The sequence below is a fragment of the Mastacembelus armatus genome, chromosome 4 (genome assembly GCF_900324485.2).
Source record: "Mastacembelus armatus chromosome 4, fMasArm1.2, whole genome shotgun sequence".
NCBI lineage: Eukaryota > Metazoa > Chordata > Actinopteri > Synbranchiformes > Mastacembelidae > Mastacembelus > Mastacembelus armatus.
This window is the reverse complement of record NC_046636.1, coordinates 12383202-12403146: the sequence shown is the minus strand read 5'-3', so window position 1 is coordinate 12403146 and position 19945 is coordinate 12383202. Positions and strand designations below refer to the sequence as shown.

Here is a 19945-nt window from a genome sequence, read left to right as displayed (position 1 = left end):
GTTGTGTTTTCATTGTTGCAACGTTTCTCTCTTCAATGTGTTTTCGTTGTTGCAGCATCTCTCTTGCATGTGTTTCCTCTTTTGCATGGGTTTTGGCCGTTGCAGCGCATTTGCCTTTCTCAGCCACCGTAATTATGACAACGAGAAAGGTTTGTGTGGATATCTGATCGATTATACTTTTTTTGTGATTGTTTGGTGCTGAAATGTCGTCAGTGGGTGACAGAAACAAGTCCACGCTCTTGCCAACATTTTTTGAAAGTTTAAGTACGTTTTTACTCTGCAGAGGCATGAAAGGTACACTGCAATTCACGGAGCCAAAATGTTGCGCTACTAAGTGATAGTCAAGTTGTAAGGAGTCCATTGGCATAGCTACTGTGCAGAACGAGTTGAAAAGAACCACAAGGGATCAAGACCAAATATAGTGGTAATCCAAAAATGATTTCATAATGTTTCAGAGACCTTCTCCCATGAGAGGACGTGCAGCTACACTGTGGTAAAAGCATGCTTAACAGGTGAGGGCCACTGAGGCCATTAGGAAGTATTCTGCCTTTCAAGTGTAGTGTGGTTGCAAAAGGAGTGTGGCTTGCTGTCAATGAGCTATTGCAATTCTTTCACTTTAAAAGTAGATCTCACTACTTTATGTTTTATTGAAATAACTTTTGGAGTATTTATATTACTGCCAAGAATAAAATTCTATTGTAATACATAAATACCTATTTAGTTTTGTGGGAATTATTACTTTTATTACATTACAGCTTAAGGTATAAGGCAGTATTAGATTACTTTTATCATATAAACTTTAATACTAAACTTTAATGCATTATTACAGTATACTCATGAAGCATTTTGGTATGTGTGAAACAGTAGAAGTTTAGACGTGAACTTGTTTTTCAGTAATTGCAAGGTTTCTTACAGGGCAAGAAGTGGACTAGACATAACATCAGATAGGATGTGCCTCTTGCTTTTGTTGTTGTACTCTGTCTTACAGGGCAGGTTGACCTCTGCCAGGAGGCATAGTAACAGTGATATCTCAGGACATCCCATCGTTCTCAAGCTTTGGGAGAGGAACACGCCAACTTCCTAAAGATTGCACATTTCATTCTGTAATATTATCACTGGGTCGAGGGAAGAATAGTCAGTCAGACTTCGTGCCCTGACAAAGACTGTTATTGGCTAGGGAAAATTTGACCCCGAGCTCTATAACTGCTTTATTCAGTGTGTTTTAATAAACGGCAAATTTGAGACCACATTCATCTCCTCTGCTTTATCAATTATACTAACACGCGGAACTGAGGGAGGACATTCCAGTTCCAACAGTTTCCATGTTTAGATATTGAACAAGGAAATAATCCTACCTTCTGGCAGCTTCTATACAAGACCACACTAATCTGATCCTAGTAAAGTATGTTTGTGATATCCATGTCAGTATGTGAAAGATCAACAGATGTTTACCCTAGTAATCTTCTGCTGCTTCTCCTCCTCTACAGCCAGGAAGCTGGTGCAGTAGATGGGAACCACAACTTTCTGGAGTGCTGCCAACAAATCCTTCTGTTGTTTCCGCTGGCTAAGAGGACACATTACAACACACACCATGTATCTCCTCATTAAATCTTTACACATAATCCCTTTTATTGCCTAAATAAGATTCTTTTCACATTTATCAGACCAGGTCAGCAACTAATGGCTATTTTCATCACTGGTCAATGTCTCAATTAAATTAGTCTATACAATGCCAAGAAAGTGAAAAATGACGACACAAATTTACAGAGCTCAAGCTGTCTGCAGCTGTCAGTCCAAAACCTAAAGCTCTTCAGTTTGCAATGACATTTGCAAACTGGATGAGGAGCAATAAGAGAATGTAAGAGAATTCCACTTTTGCTTGATATATTATTTTCAAAATTTGTCAGATATCAAAAATGATATACAGTTGAAACCAAAAGTTTACATACACTTTATAAAAAAACTTTTTTTTCTTACTGTCTGATATTAAATCTACAAAACAAAAAAAACACAAAAATCTCTAATAAATTCTCTCACACATTATTTTGACATTTAGCAAATAGAAATTATTTTGGGAATCCGAACGGGCCTAAAACTGAAAGGGTTTTGTATGATTTAATATCAGACAGTAAGAAAAAAAAAAGTTATATGTCTTTTTATACAGTGTATGTAAACTTTTGGTTTCAACTGTAGTAGTAGTAATGAGTACCAAACACTCAAACCTATGATCAACATATAAAACCAGAGTACAAATGGCAAATGGTTTTATGCTTGTAAAGATACTTTAGGGTATATGTAGGTCAAAAGGCTTATTACACTTCCTAACAGGCTAATTACATTTGTATCATGTGGAGTAGTAAAAGAGATCCATTTGCTTGTGTGTGTATTTAGGTTTATGTACCAGTGATGGAGAACATCGTTGGTTAAATAGATGAGATGTAGGCGTAGCTCAAAATGTGCTCCATCAGCAGTTATGCGGTTGCGAAGATGTGATGTCATCAGTTCACAGTGCTGTGGCGTCTTGGCATTGTTAAACATCCAGTTCTTACCGCCCTAAGAGGAAGACAAAACAAGTGACCTTCTTTTTTTTAAGTTACATTTGGAATCTATGTACACAGGCACAACTAAACCAATCTCAAATATGGTGGACTTACAGAGATGGCATCTTTGGTGCAGGTATCTATGATGGGCTGCAGCAAGTTGTCAAATTCAGTAATGTCCAGCTGAGTTTCCAGCAGCAGTTTTTGGATCTGCTGCTCCATAGCCAGCGCTATGGCTGCACTCACTTGCTCCTACAGAGTGAAAAGCAGAGGAAAAAGGATTAGTGTATTAGGGCTGGATCATTGGTTTTTACCCAGTAATTTTTCTTAAATGTTTTAATTTTTGTAAAAATTATCTCTACAAACAATTTGTTACACAACCACAAATGTTTCTTAACAGACTGCTTATCTGGGTAGATACTCCATCAATACTCTTTGTGGCAAAAAAATAAACACAAATAAGAAAGGATTCATAATTCCTCAGGTGCATGCCAAATTTGCCACTATTTATTTATCGTTCTGTACCTGTCTCAGTGTGTGCAGATGCTGCTCCTGCTGTTGCAAATTCCACTGACTCTGCTGAATGAGCTCATCAATTGAGGGAGTAGCAGGTGGAGGAACGGGAGGTGGAGCTATAATTGGCACCGGGGGAGGCGGGATATCAACCACATCTTTGGAACTCGGGTTGTATACATCTGCAAAAACAACATTATGAAAGCAGCATGGAATATAAAAAAATCTGTAGGTTTAGTAAAGGTCTGATTTCAAGACTAAGACTGGAAGTCCAAAGGGAAAGATCTTTCAAAAATCATATTCTGTACAAGGCAAATATTGTGCTGCTTGTTGACACAAAACTATTTTGACCAAAGTGAACTTCAAAAGTCAAATAAGATGTAATAGCTTAAATACAGCAAGCAGCATGTGGTCCGGGAACAAAAATACATGCAACCGGCATTGCCACAACCCCTACCCCGTCCCCTCACCCCAAACTACTGCAGAAACAACTGCTGTTGAAAGAAAAGATGTTAGCACCTCTAAACATCAAGAATCAGAAGCAGGTTTTGCAAACAGCACAGAACTATTAGGTAAATAATGTAATAGCTAATGGACAAAGATATTAAATCCTTTCCAAGAGGTGGAAATGTTTTATGACCAATACAACTATGTTACACAGAATCAAAACAATACTTAGAATAATTCAACATAACTGCATAGCTACACTATGGTAGTGAAAAACTAAACTGGGACATTTTTCGAAGGACTGGAATCATGACACAGATACATGTATATGGTCACATACTAAACACTTGCATTTTTCATGAAATTGCGCAAGCCTTACATATAAAGCTGAAGGATATTAAACAAGAGGGGCTTGACCAAAGGCAAGTCAATACAGTCCTTGTCTGATCAAACCAGACAGCTTCAGATGGAGGATTAAGCACATTTTAATTGGCTCCATTCAAGATATTTTCAAGATAACTTCAAGATATGCCCGAGATATCTTCGCTCACTGTGATAACAGCAACACAGCACAAACTCAGAGAGAAAAAAAATACCAACATGAAAAATGCAACTGAAAACAAACCAAAAAGCACTCAAGCACAGGCGTAATAATGTCAAGCAAAAAAGTGCAAAAAACAAAATGTGACTTTCCAAGGGAACTTTGAATTCATCTGACAAATCTGGTTCCAAATACCTTCAGATTTATACTCCTCCCCATCGAGGGTAGAGGGATCTAAGTGGAGAAAAGCAAACTTTAATGCATTTCAGTGGTATAACACAACTGACAGAAAGAACTCCATGCAACCTTGCACAACAATGTGCTGTTGATCATTTAACCATCATCGCAGGTGCAGTAAGAAGCCCTGACAACCTCTACGTAGGCAACAAGTGACAATAGTCTGATGAGTCACAGTTAAACAAACAGTAAATACTTACAATTAAACACCTTCACTGATTTGTACAGAAAATATTACATTCATTAATTTTCCCTAGTTAAAAGGACTTGAACAGTAAGTGACTTTTTCCCCAACGTTTTCACCTTTCCCATATTCTTAATTGTAATATATACACATCGACAAAATTGTTGGCACCCTTCCATTAAAGAAAGAAAAACCCACAATGGTCACTGAAACAACTTAAAACTGACAATAGTAATAAATAAAAATTTACTGAAAATTAACCTAATGAAGCTCAGACATTGCTTATGAATTGTGGTTCAACAGAAAAAAATGAATGAATGAAACTGGCCTGGACAAAAATGAGGAGGCTCGGTTACGGCACAAGTATGGGTACAATGAAATCTCAAGACTATCAAGGTATTCTGGAGCAAAATGTGCTGCCCAGTGTCAGAAAGCTTGGTCTCAGTCACAGGTCATGGGTCCTCTGACAGGATAATACCCAAAAACACACATCTAAAAACACCCAAGAGTGGCTAAGAACAAAACACTGGCCTATTCTGAAGTGGCCTTCTATGAGCCCTGTTCCTATTGAACATTTGTGCAAAGAGCTGAAACATGCAGTCTGGAGAAGGCAACCTTCAAGCCTTAGACGGCTAAAGCAGTTGAGGAATGGGCCAAAATACCTGTCGACAGGTGCAGAAGTCTCACTGAGAGTTACTTAAATCGCTTGATTGTAGTGTTTGCCTCAAAATGCTGTGAAGCAAAATATTAAGTTATGGGTACCATCCTTTTTGTACAGGCTAGTTTCAGTAGTTTGTTTTTTTTTTAGTTTTTTTTTTTTTAACTCTTCTGTTGAACTACAATTCAAAAGCAATGTCTGATTTTCATTAGTTAATTATGAGTAAATTTTTATTTATTATTACTTCTTTTTAGTTTCAAGTTAATTCAGTGACCATTATGGGTTTTTCTTTCTTCAATGGAAGGGAACCAACAATTTTGTCCACCTGTGTACGTGTAATCATTGATCAAGTTATTGATTTAGATCAACAACTGATCTCAAATCTAGTTAATATGAAAAAGTGCTTAAACCAGACTGAAGTCGTCAGCCTCAAAGTCAAATTGAAAAGTCAGTCATTTTATAGAGGGGGCAGATGTGATATCATTTTAAGAAGACGATGACACAGTTGCTTCAGAAAGTTACTGTATTTATACCATTGCAGTCGGCTATATGCATGAAATGTGCCACAAATAGTCAGGTAACACATGAAAAAGCAGAACTGGAGAAAGAAGTTTGATGGTTGGCTCCTTTCTCACCACTCTGCAGCTGACCAGTCATGGTGTGAAGTAAGTAAGAATGCCGGATTGCTTAAAAAAAAAAAAAAAAAAATTACAGAAAAGGTCAGCAAAAACCAGAGAACCCACTAATCCAACACTTGAAATGCTTTTTCACAATGTGAAAGGCAATTTAGAAAGAGTAAAAAGCCTCTTCAGTGGCACGTATCATTCCTTGTGCTAAACCTCAAATATGCACTGTAGAGGTCAGGCTATGGAGCACATCCAGTGTCTAGTGTCAGTGGAGATTACAAAGCTCAATCAAAAGATGTGCGTTGATGGGGAATTAAAGGCTGATACATGCATGCAATGCCCCAGTTCATCAGTCTAATACTTGGAAGGGGATGGCCTGTGAGTAGATAGAGAACAGAAGGTACAATAGGCTGAACCTCCTCCTCGAAATGACAGTCTATAATTTACAATTCACCATAAGATAACCTAGTGACACACACTTGCAAAATCAAAATGTTCCAGGTTCATCGCCAGAAAGTTGCTCTCAAACAGCCACCAAATTGGCAAACAACCACAGTACTATGTGCACAGCACTGCGAGTTTCTGTGAGTTTAATGTAATTTATTTCAGTGCACAATGAACAACTGAGCATGGTGGCTGAAGAAGGTCGTGGGTTCGCAACCCAGCCTTTCTGTGTGGAGTTCACTCCGGGTACTCCGGTTTCCTCCCACAGACCAAAAACATGTGTTAGGTTGATTGGTGAATCTAAAATTGCCCGTAGGAGTGAGTGTGAGTGTGTGAGGTTGTCTGTCTTTGTGTGTCTCTATATGGCCCTGTCCAGGGTGTACCCCTGTCTTTCACCCAAGAGAGAGCTGGGATAGGCTCCAGCAGATCCCTGTGACCCTGGCTTTCAGGAAAAAGCAGGTATAGAAAATGGATGGATGAACAACTGGCAACCACTGTGCTGGATTTATAGTAAAAATGTGTACATACAGTTGCAAGAAAAAGTATGTGAACCCTTTTTTGATTACTTGGATTTCTGGATAAATTGATCATATAATGTATTCTGAGCTTCATCTAAGTCACAACAATAGAAAAACACAGTCTGCTTAAACTAATAACGCACAAACCTTATATTTTTTCATGTTTTTATTGAACACAACATGTAAACATTCACAGTGCAGGCTGGAAAAAGTATGTGAAACTTTGAGTTTAATAACTGGTTGACCCTCCTTTGGCAGCAATAACCTCAGGACTCTGACTGGGCCACTCCAGAAGGCGTATTTTTTTCTGTTGAAGCCATTCTGTTGTTGATTTACTTCTATGCTTTGTGTCGTTGTCCTGTTGCATCACCCATCCTCTGTTGAGTTTCAGTTGGCGGACAGATGGTCTTAAGTTTTCCTGCAAAATGTCTTGATAAACTTTGGAATTCATTTTTCCATCGATGACAGCAATCCGTCCAGGCCCTGAGGCAGCAAAGCAGCCCCAAACCATGATGCCCCCTCCACCATATTTCATGGTTGGGATGAGGTTTTGATGTTGGTGTGCTGTGCCTTTTTTTCTCCACACATAGCATTATGTGTTCTTCCCAAACAACTCAAATTTGGTTTCATCTGTCCACAGAATATTTTGCCAGTAGTGCATTCTGGTGCTCTTTTGCAAACTTCAAACGTGCTGTAATGTTTTTGTTGGAAAGCAGTGGCTTCCTCTGTGGTGTACTCCCATGAACTCCATTCTTCCTTAATGTTTTACTTATTGTAGATTTGTCAACAAAAATTGTTAGCATGTGGCAGAGATTTCTGTAAGTCTTTAGCTGGCACTCTAGGATTCTTCTTCACCTCATTGAGCATTCTGTGCTGTGGTCTTACAGTCACCTTTACAGGACGACCACACCTAGGGAGAGTAGCAACAGTGCTGAACTTTCTCCATTTGTGGACAGTCTGTCTTACCATGGATAGATGAACATCTAGGCTTTTAGAGATACTTTTGTAACCCTTTCCAGTTTCATGCGAGTCAACAATTCTTGATCGTAGGTCTTCTGAGAGCTCTTTTGTGCGAGGCATGGTTCACATCAGGCAATGCTTCTTGAGAACAGCAAACTCAAAACTGGTGTGTGTTTTTTTTTTATAGGGCAGGGCAGCTTTAACCAACACATCCAATCTCATCACATTGATTGGACTCCAGGTTGACTGACTCCTGGCTCCAATTAGCTCTTGGAGAAGTCATTAGCCTAGGACTTCACATACTTTTTCCACCCTGCACTGTGAATGTTTACGTGTTCAATAAAAACATGAAAACATGTTTGTGCGGTATTAGTTTAAGCAGACTGCATTTTTCTATTGTTGTGACTTAGATGAAGATCAGAACACATTTTATGACCAATTTATGCAGAAATCCAAATAATCCCAATGGGTTCACATGCTTTTTCTTGCAACTGTATATTTTTTCTTAGATATTCTTGCTGGCATGTACATAGAACACTAATTCATCGATTACGCCCTGTGATTAACATGTCCAGGCTGCTAACGTGAATTCATTATCTCACCCTAGTTTCAGCTTTCAGTGACTTTTCTTTGATTCAGGTCATGTGTTGTATAATTCAGTGACAGATAAGATAGATACTTTTTTTTTTTTTTTCATTTTGTGGGTTATCTAAATTATTTAACTACCAGTATTTTTAGGATGAGCATCGCAAGCAAGCACACTCTTGGTCTCTTCACACTTTATCATTACAGTTTCTTCTGTAGATTTTTTTTTGATGGGGTATTACAGCAATTAAAGCCAGAAACATGCATCTTATTCATAATTATTGGGTATAGTTAGTACATGGTTGCTATTACTTTTTATGCTGTGATTTTTCATTGATATTTTTATAAATATTACCTTTGGATAACACTCTATGGGAAAGTGTACACTACCAGTCAAAAGTTTGGACACACTTTACCATTGAATTGAATGAGAAAGTGCATCCAAACTCTGGTATTGTATAATAAGAATATTTCAGAAAGTATAAAAGCTAAACTTGGTGTATAGCTGCCCCATAGTAAGATGGATCAGACTGTCAAAAAGAGCAGCAATATTGTGATATGTTATCATTATTATTAATAATAGCAATAGTAGTAGTAATGTTAATACCTCATCACAATATGTAGCACCATACAATTCTGAGAATATCTCAGCAACCATGAAGCACTGCAGAAAAATGGTGCCTACAGATACAGTGGATGATGCTAGATATACATATGCTACCCACGACCTTTTGTCCATTGTGGAATATTATTCAAAATATAAGTCTGAGATCCATGTATTCAATATGTAACCCTGCGATTTATAAGTATTATTTTCACTATTACATTACCATTGTTATGTGTGTATGTGTATGTGTGTATGTGTGTGTGTGTGTGTGTGTGTGTGTGTGTGCGTGCGTGCGTGCGTGCGTGCGTGCGTGCGTGCGTGCATGTAAAGTGAATTAGGTAATTTTGGTTGTTTTGATTACACTCAATACATATAATTGAGAAAAGTTCTGGGCCGGCCAAGGTCGTGCAGCTGCACAGTCTGCAAGTCAGCACTCACAAAGCAGGGAAAACCTCACTTTAACCTTAAATTCTGATGTATTAAAGAAGTAGTCAAAAAATTCTTAAAATCCATAAGATGGACCTAAGTAAAGGTTAAGGGGATGTATTTGATGACTCGACAGAGTGAATATTGTGTCTGTGATAAGGGATTTTTATGCTGTACAAGATCATTGTACAGTTTCAGAGAGGCCCTCGCTCCCAAGGGACTTTAAGATGGTATATAAGAATATCAAAACAATACTTATAATATTTCATCATGTATCTGCAAATACAGTAATACTAAATAAGGATCCCCAGTGTTGATCATATTGGTAACAACCACAATAAGGTGAAATTGTTGTTTTTGCCTTTTTTTACCCTGCTGGTGATTTTAGTACTATCTATTCATGATCTTTCATCAATTAATGTGATTGCTGGCCAGTTATTTAAATAGTGTTCTAATTCATTGTCATTCACAGTTCGGAGAATACTTCTACCTCTGTCTTTCTGCCATTGTTATCCTCTGTTTAAGAAACTCTTAAACCTAATAAAAGTCCTCCTCTCTACTTGTAACAATCATGTTAGGAGTTCTCTTAAGGGCTAGGATGTATTTTGATTAAATTTTATCAATACGTAGTCAAAATTTTAAGGGAAAATTCTAAAAAAAATGATGATTTTAAATTTTTTCTTAGAATTTTGTTAGTAGGAGAAAGTCTTTGGACTAGAAAGCTTTGTGGTCTCCAATAAGGCCACAAAAAATGAGAGAGTTCATGTCAAGACATGCTGCTCACATTTCTAGAGGTTTATATTCATTTCGGGCACATGGTTTTTATTTAGGACAGGGTATTGCAGTATACAAAACCTGAATTTAGTTTAGAAGCCTTTAACACATATGCTAACACAAAAGCCTTTCACAGCAACATTTCCACACAGCTTTTTATACTTGTCCTAATTAAGACAGCCGTTAGCTATAAAACTGACAACATTCTGATTTGAGTATTAAAAAAAAAAAATCTGACCAAGAAAATGTTAACATGACTTAGTAATACCAAGTACCTTGTATTTGATTATTTAGTGCCACCAATCAAAATTTAATTTGTGTTCAAAACATACTAAAGTAGCATACAGAGCCCTGCAGTCAGTCATGACCTGTTTCAGAAAGACTGACTTCCAAATTCAGTTCAGTTAAGCAATGGTCAGCTCCATGTAACTTTGATGTAAAAACATGCTCTAGAAAACAAAATCAGCTTGTGGTTGTACTGCTGCTCAGCTGTGGAACAGATGACATGATAACTGTTATTAACAACAACCCTCTGCTATGTATAAACTAGGGGTGTAACGATATTATAAACCGAACCGAAAAATCGCGATATGTTATCGTGGAACTCTCGTGGCATACCGCGGTACTCTGCCCATTGTTGAGGCTGATGTCACTTATCTCTGACTAATTTTAACTAATTTTTCTTTGCTCACATTTTATTAATAAGTATTAGTAACGACTAATACGAGCTTTTGTTTGTCATTTTTTTTCTTACTTTATTCATCTCAAACTAGGAAATTCCACTCTGCATTTAACCCACCCAAAGTGCACCTGGAGCAGTGGGCAGCCATTGCTGCGGCGCCCAGGGAGAAGTTGGGGGTTCGGTGCCTTGCTCAAGGGTCTCACCTCAGTCATGGTATTGAAAGTGGACAGAGCACTGGCTATTCACTCCACGCCACCGACAATTCCTGCTGGTCCTGAGACTCGAAAGCACAACTTTCGGGTTACAGGTCCGACACTCTATCCATTAGGCCAAGAATGCCCCCAATAAATGTTGTTCTAAAAAAATTTTAGTGTAAGTAGTATAAGTAGAGAATTATACTCTAAAGTTGCTGTTTTGCTGCACATCATGTGACTTGAGAGTGAGCAATCACTGTGATTGTATGCAGGATGGCTGCTGCACGTAGTATTGAGATTGCAGAACCCCCGTACACATTTAAGTCTCCTGTGTGGGAACATTGCGGTTTTCTAGTGGAGTACACAAATGGATTGCGTGTCGTAGACAAAGCGCACTGCCTTTAGAATGAAATTACAAGCTAACTCCGACCGTGCTCAAACAATTACCAAGGCAATAGGTGTTTTCATGGCTCTAGATATGAGCCCGTTTTCAGCTGTTTAGAACGATGGATTCTCGCACAAGTGTGTTGGAGCCCAGATACCAATTACCGAGCCAACCGCATTTCAGAATGTGCTGTCTCAACTTTACAGCGAAGTAAAAGCCAAACTGGTGGGGGACCTGAGCAATGCAAAATTCATTGCGTTAACTACGGATGGGTGGACCTCCCGTGCAACTCAGTCCTTCATTACAATCACAGCACACTAAATTACGGACAACTGGATAATTGCAAATCCTGTTCTGCAGACACACGCTGTCTATGAAAGCCACACAAGTGATCATCTGTCGGAAATACTACAGGGAGCTGTAGCAGAGTGGTAAATTGACAGAGAAAACACCACTATTCCTGTGACAACAGATAACGCTAAAAATATTGTTAATGCAGTTGAGGCAGTGGGATTTTCAGTTTCAATGATAACGCCACTGAAGCATACAATCCTGGAGTCTATGAAAGTTAGTCACACAGATACAACAGTTGTTAAACATGTCAAAACTGCCATTTTGTCTGAATTAATGAAAAGATACCCAAAATCTGACTTGTGCAGTTTCTTCATATGAGCACTACACTTGACCCACGTTTTAAATCTCTACCTTTTCTTGATGAGACTATGCACAGCAACATCTTTAATAGCATGATGGAGAAGTTTCTGAAAAACAATCCCCAGCAGGTATTTTTTTGTTTTAATCCAAACGTAATTTAATAAATTAAATTTTACCAATACTATTTACTGTAGTTTCACATTGTCCTGCAATGCATATTACTAGTAAATACGTACTGTGAAAGCCACTTTACAAATACAATATATATGTATATATTTTTTAATTAAATTTCAGCATTTAACTATCTAAACAGAAACTTAGATAATAAGAAATGAGCATAACTATGTTTGTTTTGTAATATTAACTTGAAACTATTAGTGGCTTTGTCCTTGTTAGGCCCAGGCTTCACAGGAGCAGTTAGTGATCCTCCAGCCAAATGAGCACCAATCTCTGAACTGTTTGGAAAGTTATTTCCAGTGGAGCCAAGCACTGAGGGGGTTTTGGGGGCCTGGACAAATTTTGACATGTCCTGACATTTGTGCTTTTTTCAGTGTCTTTTAAACATATTAATGTCTAAAGTCTAATAACACTGTAATCAGCACAAAATTGGCTACAATAATATGTGAGCAGCAAGTTAATACATGATTGTGTTTTTGAGAAAAAAGTGTTTATGCATAGTTAGTGAAAAACTACAATTTTTTACTCACTGAAATAAGACCATAAAACACAAACAGAACATTGGTTCACAAGACTTTGGAGACCTGCATGTTGTAGGCTAAAGTGTTTACTTCAGAGTGCTGTGAATGTCATCTTGTTCACACATTCACAGTAAACAATACACTGATTTAAATTTTCTAAGACACTTTTTGTCCAGAAAGGCCATATGCAAGAGGGTGTGTCTGAGGATGAATAGTCACGTGATTTACCTGAGAACACAAAAGACGCACTGAACGACCAGACAAAAACGCGCATAATGAGCCTTTCAGTCAATGTAGATGGGACGGATTAGTGCAGCACAATACAAAACAATGAGGAGCCAAACGATCCTCATTTGAGTTAAAATCAGTGTTTTTACTCTGAGGACAAGCTAAACTATTTGTCTCTGTGTGGAATACAAGAAGCGCTTCATCATGTCCGTGACGCTCTATCATCCAAACGTGCAGAAAAAGTGAGTAAATTCTATGATGAAGTTTGACGTTTTATGTCATTTCTCGGGGGTGTGCACATATTTACCTGGTTCACCTGAGATTATTTACATGTGAACAGTGAACAGAGTACAAGGCGGGGTCGCATTATCTGTAATGAGGTGAGACAGGAAAAAACGGACTTCTCCTTACGTTCATACGGATTAAATCAAAAGTGATGATTTCAAGCTTTCTAGCCATATAATTCTTATTTTTATGAGGCAAGTATTTGCTGAGATTCTGGTTGTTTTATTTACGCGTCTGTGAAGAGAAATGGCAGAGACAGAAAAGGCCAAGAGCGCACCCTGTCGGCTTTCTTTATTTAAAAAAAGCACAACGTTTTGTTTTTATTATGATGGTATACCACTAAAACTAGACCCTTTACAGATTTGAATGATATACTTCTTTTATCTGTACGATCAGAATTGACGGAGTAATTTAAGTTTGTTTCGGCCTTATCAGAAAAAGATGCGTCAAAACGCACCGACGCATGCGTCGACCCCAGAGGGTTAAAGTAGACAAACCAGTACTTATTTTTGACTAGTCAACATTGGATTTATTTGTTTAAGCTGACTTCACTAAAGAGAGAAATATTTAATTTTGACTAGTCTACATTGGAGTTATTTAATTTTAGTTTACTCAGTTATGCCGACAGGTATGCTGAAAAAAGTGAAGCCAATGTAGAACGTTAATAAAGATCAACTTAAGTTATTGTTGATATTATGTTAGGTTAATCTGGTGTACCCTAGCATTCCTGGTACCATGACGTGAACCCTACCACGACAGCAAACCGAAACGAACTAAACCATGGCTCCAAAACCATGAACCGAACCGAACCGTGGCATTGGTATATCGTTACACCGCTAGTATAAACACAATGAAGTAAGAGTAAATTGGCAGAGTAACTGCTTGATGAGGATGATACTACAGCAGGATTTGGATACCCAAAAAATGCAGTCTAAAACAATAAATGCAATCCTTAATATGATTTAGGAGAACTGCATTAACAGTTTCTTCCTAAGGGGAAAATAACCCTGCTCAGACTTTTTGTGTATGGGTGTATTTAGTGTTATAATTGCATTAAATGCCTTAAAAAAAAAAAAACTGTGTTCACTTCAACCTTAAAAATCTATATTAGTGGGTAAACTCCTAAGACAATGAGTGTATCATTCCAACATCATGCAAATATCTGTGTGCAAATTGTAGTTTTATGGTGAGTTATATCTTTAACTACATACGCTGCTGTTGCTCCATTGCAAGCTTGCACTTGTAGTAGCTGAAATATTCGCCACCAAAGAGGAAGGAGAACTTAGGGTTGTCTTTTTGTTTCTCCATTGTCATCTTCTCAAACTCTGGCCCATTCCGGGCAACAAACTGGGCCAGCTTATCAATCACATTCCTCAGCTCTTGATCTGCACCAGGAGAGAAAAGAACAAAAGACAGTCAATATAAATATAGAGCATCCCTTAAAAAAAAACATCAGACTGTTTAGCAATATTTGTCTATACAGACTGCATGATTAATGACAGTATCCTATTTAATGCAAGATAAAAATATCAACTCTCCTTCCTAATCAGGTAGATGGATATAGATTATCCAACACAATGTACCAATATTTTTCATTTGGTTTTGAATACTGGCTCAAATCTTGCATGCAATTTCCCATCTATATTTGGATTAGGAAACAGATCACAACTTGGGAAACTGGTTAACAATGTTGCTGTATATACGACTGAGTATACAGTGGGTACGGAAAGTATTCAGACCCCTTTAAATTTTTCACTCTTTGTGTCATTGCAGCCATTTGCCAAAATCAAAAAAGTTCATTTTATTTCTCATTAATGTACACTCAGCACCCCATCTTGACAGAAAAAAACAGAAATGTAGAAATTTTTGCAAATTTATTAAAAAAGAAAAACTGAAATATCACATGGTCATAAGTATTCAGACCCTTTGCAGTGACACTCATATTTAACTCACATGCTGTCCATTTCTTCTGATCCTCCTTGAGATGGTTCTGCTCCTTCATTGGAGTCCAGCTGTGTTTAATTAAACTGATTGGACTTGATTAGGAAAGGCACACACCTGTCTATATAAGACCTTACAGCTCACAGTGCATGTCAGAACAAATGAGAATCATGAGGTCAAAGGAACTGCCCAAGGAGCTCAGAGACAGAATTGTGGCAAGGCACAGATCTGGCCAAGGTTACAAAAGAATTTCTGCAGCACTCAAGGTTCCTAAGAGCACAGTGGCCTCCATAATCCTCAAATGGAAAAAGTTTGGGACGACCAGAACTCTTCCTAGACCTGGCCGTCCAGCCTAACTGAGCAATCGTGGGAGAAGAGCCTTGGTGAGAGAGGTAAAGAAGAACCCAAAGATCACTGTGGCTGAGCTCCAGAGATGCAGTAGGGAGATGGGAGAAAGTTCCACAAAGTCAACTATCACTGCAGCCCTCCACCAGTCGGGGCTTTATGGCAGAGTGGCGCGACGGAAGCCTCTCCTCAGTGCAAGACACATGAAAGCCCGCATAGAGTTTGCCAAAAAACACATGAAGGACTCCCAGACTATGAGAAATAAGATTCTCTGGTCTGATGAGACCAAGATTGAACTTTTTGGCGTTAATTCTAAGCGGTATGTGTGGAGAAAACCAGGCACTGCTCATCACCTGCCCAATACAATCCCTACAGTGAAAGATGGTGGTGGGAGCATCATGTTGTGGGGGTGTTTTTCAGCTGCAGGGACAGGACAACTGGTTGCAATTGAAGGAAAGATGAATGTGGCCAAGTACAGAGATATCCTGGAAGAAAACCTCTTCCAGAGTGCTCAGGACCTCAGACTGGGCCGAAGGTTCACCTTTCAACAGGACAATGACCCTAAGCACACAGCTAAAATAACAAAGGAGTGGCTTCGGAACAAATCTGTGACCGTTCTTGACTGGCCCAGCCAGAGCCCTGACCTAAACCCAATTGAGCATCTCTGGAGAGACCTGAAAATGGCTGTCCACCAATGTTCACCATCCAACCTGACAGAACTGGAGAGGATCTGCAAGGAAGAATGGCAGAGGACCCCCAAATCCAAGTGTGAAAAACTTGTTGCATCATTCCCAAGAAGACTCATGGCTGTCCTGGCTCAAAAGGGTGCTTCTACTCAATACGGAGCACAGGGTCTGAATACTTATGACATTGTGATATTTCAGTTTTTCTTTTTTAATAAATTTGCAAAAATTTCTACATTTCTGGTTTTTTCTGTCAAGATGGGGTGCTGAGTGTACATTAATGAGAAATAAAATGAACTTTTTTGATTTTGGCAAATGGCTGCAATGACACAAAGAGTGAAAAATTTAAAGGGGTCTGAATACTTTCCGTACCCACTGTATATCTTCATCTAGATGAGAGGGTTTCTGAAACCAGTTGATAATGTAGTCTAACGACCCTCTAGGTTATTTAGAGCTTGCTGTCTTGGTATTTATCTTTTAGAAAAACAGATGTGACACAAACAAAGGCTAATTCTGACCATTGCTGTGGAATTTGGATGATTTATTACACAGTGGCATGTATTTCTTCAGCTGACAGATATTGTACTAAACACATTTTAAGCTGTATACACCCACCTAATTATTTGAATGGAGATGCTATTTAGACAGATATATTAGTGATGTAGACTGGGATGAGTCGATCCTAATCAATACTTCGCTCCACGTTAACTGAAGGCTATAGAAATACCATGTGAAACGCAGATTAAATATACCGTTAGTCTATTTCTACATTTGCCATTTAAATGGCGTTAACATCATGTGTCGCTTATCAAAACTCTGATTCACTGTATAAAAATTATGCAAAAAAATCGCCGGTAAGGTTAGCTAGAAGTGTAAAGAAAAACTGTTGTTGTTATTGGTTACTCTCCTACTATCACAATAGTTTAGGCGCAAAATGTCCATCAAACCAGTAAGATAACGTTACACATGTAGCTGCTGAAGTTATCAGCATTAGCCAAAATCCCAAAGATGCATGTTAACTGTAACGTTAACGTTAGAGCGTTAGCTCGTGGTAGCATGAATAGGCTACTAGCTAAAGTTCAATAAATCATACATCGCCACAACGGACTACTCACCTTCGGGGGGGTTGGGAAGATCCATGTTTTGCTTCAGTTACAGCAAAAGCACCCAAATTTAAAATATGGACTAAAGATCAGTCAAATCGTTCTATGTTTCACTGAATGTTTTATAAAACTGACGAAAAGCGATTGCATTGCAATTGTAACGTACACCGGAAGTATTACATAGAGAAACAGTGGTACGACAGAGCTACCGCGGACGGATGGTGGATGAGACGGTTGATAAGAGCTGAGCTGTGAATGGACAGAGGACGGTAGAGGGAAGTGACGATACCGGAAGTGAGTTTGATATTGAAATCGGTGGCGGGAAAAAGTAAATGGTGGTTGACAATAGAATTAAGTATAAGAGAGCAAATTGTAGAAAGAAAAGTCAACAAGTTAATGTATCAACAACTGATGAGAGTGGAAGTGAATATACTGAAATGGTTAAGGAAAAGGCGAAAGAAGTGTACAAAGTTTTTCTCAAGGAACAAATGTTGTTTCTTGAGTTTAATCCGACTCAGCTGACTAAACATATACATAGTGATTGATTGGTGAAGTAAAGCAGGTGAGTGGAGGAGTAATCACGTGAATACCAGCTTCAGTTTCAGTTGATGAGCTGAAAGAGTGTATAGATGCTAGACGACTAAAATTTTTCCAAAACGGAGAAAAGCTTAATAGTCTTTGAAGGTGAAATGATGCCATCAAAGGTGTTTATACAATATATGAGTTGTAATGTGAAACCTTATAACCCTCCTCCTCTCAAATGTTTTAAGGTTCGGAGCTTTGGATATGTGGCAGCAGTGTGTAAAGGAAAACAGATATGAAAGATGTGCAGGAGAACATTAATATTAGTGATGTAACATTCAGCACCAAGGCTTCGAAGCTTGTATCAAAAAACGAAACATCTCACAATGAAGCACTGTATCGGAGCTTGTTTCTTCTTGCCATAACCACATGATCAGTGACGTTCGAAGCTTCGTTTCCACACACAATCATGTGACTGCTTTGTAGTCAGATTCAAAAAAGCGCGGACCCCTTGGCGCAAGTTTCAGTGTCATTCTCTTCAGTGAGTGAATTGACACTGAATCTGAGGGTCAGCTCTTTTGAACTGCGAGCATGGACCCAGCTAAGAAAAGAGGCCGTTCAGAGCCTGGCAGCATTTTCAGGTCGTGTCAACAAATAAAGTAATTTCATTACTCATTATTATTATTATTATTATCAGAAATAATAATAAAATGACCTATGACAGTATATTATATATGGATATATATGCTTTTTATACACAATATACTATACACAATAGTGTATAAAAAGCATGACATAATTAAAAGTAGTAGAACTTTATAACTTATATAAAGAAATACTCTTTGTAATACATGTGGCCATCTTTTGTGGGTTCAGTGCCTAATATGTTCTCAACAGCTTTCTTACAATAACAACACCTCCTCAATGTTGAGACATTTTAGAGCAAAACACAAGAGCACAACTTCTGGAAGCAGACCAGCAGCTTCTAGCAACCAAGGTATGTGACATCTGGTCAGTCACCTGTTTGTCAATTGCTGTCTTTATAAGGTATCTTAAACAGTGCATAGTCATGTATTACTTCAGTGGTATTATAAATACTTTCTGTATTGCAGGAAACAGAAAACAAAAGATTGATGGGGCCTTGGTCAATATGATAGTCTGAGATTACCAGCCATTTTCCATTGTTGAAGATGCAGGATTTAGGGAGTTTGTAGAGGTGTTGGACCCAACATATATTCTTTCATGCTGCCAGGCTGTAAAAAACATGGTTGAGGAAAAATATAAGGAGGCCAAAGAGAAGGTTAAGGAAGAAGTGAAAAAGGCCAGAGCTGTAAGCCTCACATCTGATATGTGGACATCTCTGCATATGGACGCATATCTGACAGTAACATGTCATTTTATGAATGAATGCGATCACCTGTCAGCAGTTTTACTGGGGGTGGGAAAAGTCACACAGCAGAAAATATAGCAGAAGTGAAGACAGTGTAACCTCACTTAAGACCTGATAATATGAGCACAGTTAGGAATCTCAATAGCATCAATTTTTGGACCAGCACCAGAAGAGGCCAGATTCCCAACAGCCAGTGTTTGAATGTCAATAAGAAACGACACAATAATTAAATTGTGTCAGAACCAATTGTATTAATGGCAATTTGTAAACAACCACAAAACAGTCTTTAAATAGAATATAGAAAATAAAATGAATAATAAAATGTGCACTTGAAAAATAAAATGAAAAAAACCTCTCCCAGTGTCAATAGTCACTGGGAGAGGTTTGGGGCCCTTTAATCTGTATCAGCGACAGTGATCCTACCTAGAGGTTGACCGATCTATCAGCCGTGCCGATTAATCGGCCGATTTTTTGCACATTTTAATTAATCAGCATTGGCCCATTTCACTGCACATTAGGCCGATTTATAGGCAGGCACATCTGCGACCAGTTAAGCATTGTTGTCGAACACGTGAAGACGTGTTGCAACAAGCAGGTTGTCACCACCGGTGTTCAGTGAGCTGAAAAGTGTCCAAAAACGGTAAGAAAGTACTTATCTTCCGTTTTTAATTTAGCCTTTGTTGGAACAAGCATTCAGCTCCTCTGTTCCACGCGTCTGTTTAATCGATGGGACTGAAGAAGATCTTTCTTGGTCAAATAATTGTGTTTTATTAAA

The 19945-nt window shown here is 38.4% G+C and overlaps 1 protein-coding gene across 2 annotated transcripts in view; it reads right to left on the bottom strand.

Moving 5' to 3' along the window:
• Positions 1-17474, bottom strand: part of cherp (calcium homeostasis endoplasmic reticulum protein) — a 49953-nt gene extending 32479 nt beyond the window's left edge. Inside the window, exons 1-7 of one of the 2 annotated variants that reach the window (XM_026323127.2) lie at positions 17271-17474; positions 14398-14571; positions 4237-4275; positions 3066-3235; positions 2655-2792; positions 2402-2553; positions 1453-1564 (exon numbers count right to left, since the gene is read on the bottom strand). In XM_026323127.2, coding sequence (XP_026178912.1) covers positions 1453-1564; positions 2402-2553; positions 2655-2792; positions 3066-3235; positions 4237-4275; positions 14398-14571; positions 17271-17295 — 810 coding nt within the window. In that variant the 5' untranslated portion in view covers positions 17296-17474. The remainder of the gene's footprint in view (positions 1-1452; positions 1565-2401; positions 2554-2654; positions 2793-3065; positions 3236-4236; positions 4276-14397; positions 14572-17270) is intronic. The other variant, XM_026323128.2, reaches the window with a different exon arrangement.
• Positions 17475-19945: the final 2471 nt, after the last annotated feature.